We start from the raw sequence: 7,756 nt of genomic DNA, 5'->3' as shown, positions 1-7,756 counted from the left end.
CTCAGAATCATGAGAAATACCAGACAGTGTCATGTTATATTAGTAACAACCACACCCAGCCACTCTTTCCTCCAAGAAGCCTTCCGTGGTTGACAACTCCCAGCTTCTGTTCATCACTCTTCTCATGGCAGGTATCTGCTGCTTGGTTGGGCTAGGTTGCTGGCTTTGCAGGTACTTGCCTTGCCTCTCTGACTCAGCATACAATAAAGCCAGTGAACAGTACTCCCTAGCACACTGGCTTCCATGGTGACATGGGTCATGTCCAGGTCAACAACCAGCATCATCTTCTCCAGGATCAGCAGCAGCAGGTCTGGACCCTTCCCCCAAAAGAAATCTGTCCTTGAGGACTAAGACTTTGACATTTACACATCTCTCCTGTCTCCTCCCTTTCTTCTGTCCCTATGTACAGCTACTGACTTGTCCACACTGCACCTGTCCAGAATGGACAGGAACACCTAAGTGAGTCTCCCATCTCTCCCCACATGATCCATCCTCCAAGGTACCCAAATTCCACTACACCACTTTCAAGGATAAAATCCAAATCTCAGTGTCCTCCTGAATAAATGAAGCTCACATGTTCTCCTTGAACATTTATTTCCAGAGTGCTCTCTGCTGTTTCAGGCATACCATCTGGGTCTCTGGTGCCATTATATCTTCTTGAAACACTTCCTCCTCCCCCTCCTGGTCTTGGGTATCTCCTGTCCTCCCAATCTCCTGTGTGTGCACTCACAAAAGGACTCCTTCTATTCGCCATTATCCATGTGGCTCCCCTCCCCCTATCCCGCATGTGCAGTGAATGATCAGTCAATAGCATCATTGGGATATCTTACTTCCTTCTCAGAGGGGACCCTGGCCCAAAGAAGAGCCCCTTCCTTATAGACTTGAAATCAGACAGCAGGTCATCTCACACCTCAGATAAGATTTCTGTTAGCAAGCCTGGGTCTCTTGCATCAGATAAGGGCACTTTGTTTTGTTTTGTTTTAATGGTTTTTCGAGACAGGGTTTCTCTGTATAGCTCTGGCTGTCCTGGAACTCACTTTGTAGACCAGGCTGGCCTTGAACTCAGAAATCCGCCTGCCTCTGCCTCCCGAGTGCTGGGATTAAAGGCATGAGCCACCGGCTGGCACTTTGGATTCAAGGCCGGTATTCCCCCCGGTATTCAAGCAAGGTATCACTGAAGGCAGGAGCCATGTCTTCTGCCCAAAACGATGTTCCTGATAATAAAAACTAAACTTCTTTTACTGAACATTAAGGGATACCCAGAACCATGACCTGAGTACTTCCCAGAAATATTTGTGATATTGTTTGTATGCATGTGCACACACCTAAGAAGAAATACATTGCTGAGTTCTGTACACTGTTCATGATCAGGCCATGTCTCGGGAGAGGTTCTGGTGATGAGAGACTGCCTGTCCTCCCTCTAGTAGAGGCTGTGCTCAGTACAGTAGTGTGCACACAACTGCCGGTGGAACTGGAGATGGTAGTCCTTCACCAGCTTGCCCAAGATGTACAGGAACTCATCAAAGCAGATCTGGTTGTCCTTGTTTTTGTCAGCTGCCCGGAACAGCTCTGTGATGTAGTATGGCTGCCTGCGGCCCTGCCAAACACAAAGAGGATCATAAACACACACTGTGCATCCTCCAGACTCCTCCTGCTGGGGTTGAAGGGGATTACAGCAGTGTGGTCCCCCTATGACAAAATCACCACGTACTACAAAATCAGGCTGAAGAGGCACTGGTGTTAATGGACACCTTGGGTTACTGAACCTAGAGTGGCATGGGTACAGAAACCAAAAAAAAAAAAAAAAAAAAGTCTTTTCAAAAGAGAACTATAAATAATTACTGAATTGAAGTCCAGCAGCCTGGAGTCCCCAGAACCACTTCACTCACATACAGCCTGTATCTGTGCTGACTTCCCAAATGCACTGTAAGCCTCCATAAGAGATGCTTGTATAGGCTTCCTGAAGGCAAGGCACTGTCTTCTTTCTCCATACCCAGAGCTCCTTAAGGGGAAAGTCTACCTGTTCCCATGCATGCACACATCTCCAGCAGGACCGTCTCCAAGTCAGATAGATATCTGCATGCTTTGCTACCTACCTAGAAACACTACCTGGTTCATCTATTGTATGCGGAAAGTGGACTAGGGCAGAGAAATGGCCACAGAAGCTGCCCAGGATATCCAAGCTGAGAACCCTGAGGCTGAAGATCCAAATGGCAATGGAAAGGACTGTTGGAGATGGGAGAGGAGTGTGAGGACAGCTGGGGTCCTTACAAAGAAGATATGAGACAGGTGGAGATGGAGGACATGGTAGAAAATGAGGGAAGGGCAGGAAAAGCAGGTTTCAGCAAGGTTTTCCTGGTATATGTGGGCATGCTCACGCACAGAATGGAGTATCTGGGAAGTGTTTGTGGGAAGGAAGGTAACACATTTGTAAGTCGCTTTAGACCTAGAGGGCAGCCCCTCATCTCTGTCGGAAATCAGCAGCTTCTCTCCCCTTACCAGCCCCACCATCCTATAACCCCATCACATCCAGAGTACAAGTCTTTCTACATCTGATGGGCTCTCCTCAGCTCCCTTATCAATACTCATCCTCACTAAGTCTACTAGCTATGCCCTTGTCTCTGTCCCCAAGAGCCCTTCAGCAAAGGCAATTCTATGGGTTGTATGATCGCAGGCCTGGGCAATCTAAGGCAGTCCCAAGGAGTTCTTCCCAGAAGGGAAATACTTCCTTAAAACAGTTAGCAAGGAACTCCTATCCTGGCTGTCTTCTAAGCCCTCAGAGGAACATTGCAGAAAGAATGAGGTTGCCTTTATGCTCTTTCTCAAAGCCTGGAAGTAAGTGAAGGAAATATTTTACAGAAATGAGCAGACTCTCACTTCCTCGAAAGGTGGCAAGCCAGAAAGCCTGAGACACCAAAGACTTCAGAAGACAGCATCCTCGCTTTCCTTCAGACATGCAGTCCCTAAGAAGCACAATGGCTGAGGATTAGAACTAATCACAGACTGGATGAACAGGCTCTATAAGGCTAGGCAGGATCTGAAGCTGGCTCCATCTGACTCTAAGAAGCCCTAGGCATGGGAAGGAGAAGAGGTTTTATTTCCCATGACCACCAGATTAGAGCAGTCTCCACAGCCTAAATTACCTACTCTAGACTCATGGCAGACATGCTGGTGAAGAGACTTTTATTCTGAGAACTTATAGAGAGAGTCTGAGTTTGTGGCAATGTCACTAACTAAAGTGGCTAGTGAACAGAAAACAGCTCTGAGCCTGTCATGCTCTCAGGACACAGGAGGCAGAAGAATCCAAAGGTGTGGTGTCAGGCTGTAGTCTCAGAGATTAGCTCTTCATGGTACTGGAGTGAAACTAAGCTGGTGACTTCAGAGGAGAGAAGGACAGGAAATAAAGCAAACCCTGCCCTCTGCATGCCCTCCCTCCTCCATCCTCCTTTCAGGAACAGGAGATTCTCTTGGGAGTCGTCAGTTCCTCCCACCTAACCACCTCACTGCTCACTTCCAATCCAACAAACAGCATTCTCTGGGCACTTTGGTTCTCTCTTCATCTCCCACTCCAGCCCCAGACCCTACATACCAAGGTGTCCATGAAGCGAGGCACACTATCCAAGAGCAGAGCTTTCAACTCCTCCAGGGACAAGGTCTCCTTGTCCCCTTCCCGGGCAGCATAGTGATGGAAGCAGTGTATGATTTGGAAGAGGGAGTCCTCCACTGGTGTGTCTGGCATGACTGATGGACCCTTCAGGGTACAGGCAGATCTGCAGAGCAGAGGAGGAGGCTCTGGGACAGCGGAGAGTCTGTAAGGAGGAAGAAGAATCAGGTCTGCTAACTGGAGGGATTCTTCCTCCTGGAGACATCTCCCCCCACCCCGCGCGCCCACCCACCCACCCACTTCCCTGTGCTGCATCAGAAAGAGGCCTCCTTGGACCCCTGCTGGTCCCATGTGAATTTGGTTCAGTAGCTCTGCCCGCAACAAGCTTTCCTGCCTGAACTAAGAGTGAGTCCCTTCACTGGAACTGAGGGCCTTCCTGGGTCCAGGAGTGGTCTCCTCGTTGCTAATAGTCAAGATCTGAACAAACTAAAGATGGTTTGAAGCAAGGCACTGTTTTGGTTGTGTACAATGACGATGTGGAAATCCTCAAAGAGGCAAGATCCCTTCCCCTACAATAAACTACTTGATGGGACCAGCAGAACATTAAGGTAATTATACTGCGCAGGAGAATCAGACTGGGCATTGTGCTGTTCGTGCGTTTTCTCACTGGAATATACAGACAGACAGCACAGCCATTGGCACCTTTGTCCCCACCACTGACATGTTATCTTCTCTAGGCGTTGACACACACACCCCAGCATAAGTCTATGCTCTTGTGAGCCCTATCCTGTGGCCTACTCACAACTCTATGCACTGTCCATCTGATGCCCATGGCCACTCACTCCATAGAGGTGATAGGAAGTAACAGCCTTCCCTAAACCCTGTGCAAACAACAATCATATCAACCATACATTCCGCTTCTTCTGGACCAGATAGATGATAGGCAAAGTATCAAACCTCATCCCATTTAATCCTCACAGGACCCTGAGGAGTTGATCATCATGACCCTATTCTCCTGGAGGGACAATGAAATCCAAAGAGGCTAGGGAATTTACCAAAATTACACAGCTGCTACACCTAGAATTGGCCTTGAATTCTTGTATTTGTGGACAAGCCCAAAGACACGCTTGTCCTCTGGGATTTTAAACCACTTTGAGGCCACAGTTCTGTTGTTGGAGCACTTGTTCATACTGTGCATGTTCTCCATAACATACAAGCTAAGGGTCTCTGTTCTCTAAGAGCTGCACATACCCAGCACAGCCCATACCACCCCCTGAGATCGTCTTGAAGGAGACACTGACCTGTTGCTCTTGGTGCAGGGCTGCTCAGCATCCACAGCCTGGCCTCTGTACAATCCTGGAAATCAGACAAAAGGCAGACTTCTGAGGAGGGGAACTTCTACCATGCTAGACATCCTGCCCATTCCCTGCCCACCCATTTATGACAGCCAGTGAGTGGCTTTCCACGGGTTCTTCTACAGCAGGACCAAACCTTAACTGCATTCCTGGAATGACATCGTCATACTCCTGGCTTTAGGGACCCACCTCCAGGACCTGAAAAACCTAAGAATCACCAAGGCTTCATTATACATCCACTGCCTCCAATCAGAGCTCACCATCCCACCCCACCTCCTAGCCCCAGGGACATCCTTAAAAACAGCTTCCTTGGACACCCTCCCTCAATTAGTGAACCTCTGAAGTCCACAGTAATGAATCACATTCATCCACTCAATCAACAAATATTTCATGAGTATTTTCAGCATGTCAGGCCCTCTACTAGGCAACATGAATAAGACACTTGGCCAGCTTGCTCACAGGATGGGGTTGAAGAACAGGGCTGACAGTTATACATGGACACCATGTGCCCTAGGCAAGTATAGGACAATCAGGGTACCCATCAAGGGCCACCTCCTCCCAGAAAAAAATAATTGGGGAAGACAACTTAGGGAGGTGTTATTTGAGCAGTGTCTTGAAAATAAATGTTGAGTTGCTCTGGAGAATAGAGTAGCTCTTGGCAGAGGGGACTGTGCAAGCAAAGGCTTGGAGGGATGGAACAGTACGGCCTGCTCTAGACATGGAGTTGACATGGTACACATGCATGCTTAAAAGGGCAAAGCTCTGGGTAGCAAACACATGAAAGGTAAAGGCTCTGTGCACCTAGCCAATGCGGAACCTTGACTTTCTAAGTTTAAAGAGCTAAGATATTGCTTTAGTAGACTGGATGGTGTGTGGAGGTCAAGACCTACTCTCTCTCTCTCTCTCTCTCTCTCTCACACACACACACACACACACACACACACACACACACACACACACAGTGCTAGGATCAGTTTAGACCATTAGGAAATAACGAACTGCAACCTAGAACTAACTCTTAGTAGACCATAACTCTTAGTCCAGACCTGTACATCTGGTCTCTACACAAATGCCACTTAACTATGAAGGGAAAATTAACTCTCCTTCTTCATCTCACCCCAGTACAAGCCTTCTCTCAGTGGCAGCTTCTGTCTGACCATCTCAGCCCAAGTAGCACACAGGACCGCGCAGGCTGATGAGTGTATCTCCCAGAAGGTGGCGCCAAAGATCAAGCAACTGATTGAGAGTCTTCTCTGCATCCCAGAAAGTTCCCCAGAAATTGAAGGTACAGAGTAAGTGTACTAGAGTCCCAGGGCTCAGTCCCAGCACCACAACAACCATAGCATAAAGACACACTTAATAATAGCAAATACTTAACCTAGTACCTTTTCCAGTTTGCATTCCTCTAACGACACAATTTCCTCAACAGACAAGTGGCTTATCAAACCCCTATTGTCTTTCTATGCTAAAAATATGGCTCAATTTTCTCAACTATTTGGAAATGCCAAGCTAGAACCCTAAAAAACTTTATTAAATATCTTTGATTTGTCCATCATTCACTGGTAATTTATCTCAAGAAATAGACTAGCTAACGGTTTTAAGCAATAATTAAGAAAATACTCAAAAAGAAAGAAAATATTCACCACTGTAATGTCTATAATTTAGATGCACAGGTAAATCATGTAATTAACACTTTCAGTATTTATACAAATACTCTATAGTATTTTGTATTTCACCTCTAGTTATCACATGTGGAATGAAGATCCAATAACTAGCTGCTTGCCAGATGCCAGCACCTCTTCCTGACTTGTCTCCCTCCCTGGTCACAACCCACCTCCTCCAGGGACTCTCTGCACCTCCTCCTGGCCTCTCTCTTTATGATCACACCTCACTTCCCCCAGGGACTCTATTCACCTCCCCCTGGCCTGTCTCCCTCCCTGATCACAACCCACCTCCTCCAGGGACTCTCTCTGCACCAAAAGTGATTCAGACACCAGGTTATGCTACCTGCACTTCCTTCCTGGCCCCATCCTCTAAGATCGCACACGCTTAAGGCTGCTTTCAGGGACCACCACCTGCTTCTGGCCCCTTTCCCTACTCTGGAACTCACCATATACCAGCCCCAGGGACTCCCCAGGCACTATGTGTGTATATATACACATAGTGCCTATATATGGAGAGAGAGAGAGAGAGAGAGAGAGAGAGAGAGAGAGAGAGAGAGAGAGAGAGAGAGAGATTTGGAGAACACCATAGAAAAATCTCACCTCTGAGGCATAGAAGGAGATTGCCATAGCAAAGACATAGAAAATATGTTCAGTAAATCATAAAAGAAGGACTTCTAATCGCGTTCTTCCAGTCCTGGCCTTTCTCTTCTCCATTCCTCCGCCATCGTGTGCGCTATTCTTGATTCGGTTTCTCGCCATGTCTTCTCACAAGACTTTCTGAATCAAACGATTCCTGGCCAAGAAACAAAAACAAAATCGCCCTATTCCTCAGTAGATCCAGATGAAAACTGGTAACAAAATCAGGTACAACTCTAAGAGAAGACACTGGAGGAGAACGGAGCTGGGTCTGTAAGGATTCACACAATGGCAAGACTGAGGATTTATACTGAATTGTCATCAATCAGTCCTACCTAGAGACTTTTCGTGTCTTAAATTAGGATGTTTGTCCAGTAATAAAATATAGACCCTTTCAAAATGAAAAAAAAAATCATAAAAGTTCCCAAACCTGGAGTGAGAGCTGTCTATTCAGGAGAAGTCTATAGAACACCAAATAGATAAGACCAAAAAAATAA

At 47.0% G+C, this 7,756-nt stretch overlaps 1 protein-coding gene and 1 pseudogene across 5 annotated transcripts; one reads left to right on the top strand and one right to left on the bottom strand.

The window, feature by feature from the left end:
• Nucleotides 1–1,116: 1,116 nt before the first annotated feature.
• S100a7a (S100 calcium binding protein A7A) lies at nucleotides 1,117–7,322 on the bottom strand. Of its 5 annotated transcripts, XM_006501631.4 has the most exons (5): nucleotides 7,224–7,322; nucleotides 6,077–6,212; nucleotides 4,906–4,960; nucleotides 3,590–3,809; nucleotides 1,219–1,597 (listed from the first exon to the last, which is right to left on the bottom strand). In XM_006501631.4, the coding sequence occupies exons 1-5, from the start codon at nucleotides 7,248–7,250 to the stop codon at nucleotides 1,421–1,423; spliced, it is 615 nt and encodes a 204-aa protein (XP_006501694.1). In that variant the 5' UTR covers nucleotides 7,251–7,322; the 3' UTR covers nucleotides 1,219–1,420. The 5 variants fall into 5 exon arrangements, with proteins under 5 accessions (NP_955454.1, XP_006501694.1, XP_006501698.1 ...); XM_006501635.4 differs by lacking the exon at nucleotides 6,077–6,212; XM_006501633.3 differs by lacking the exon at nucleotides 7,224–7,322 and having other exon boundaries at nucleotides 5,096–7,151.
• A 58-nt stretch (nucleotides 7,323–7,380) lies between these two features.
• On the top strand, nucleotides 7,381–7,552 carry Gm19739 (annotated as a pseudogene).
• Nucleotides 7,553–7,756: the final 204 nt, after the last annotated feature.

Source organism: Mus musculus, chromosome 3 (assembly GCF_000001635.26).
Source record: "Mus musculus strain C57BL/6J chromosome 3, GRCm38.p6 C57BL/6J".
Classification (NCBI taxonomy): Eukaryota; Metazoa; Chordata; class Mammalia; order Rodentia; family Muridae; genus Mus; species Mus musculus.
This window is presented reverse-complemented; position numbering and strand designations above follow the sequence as displayed.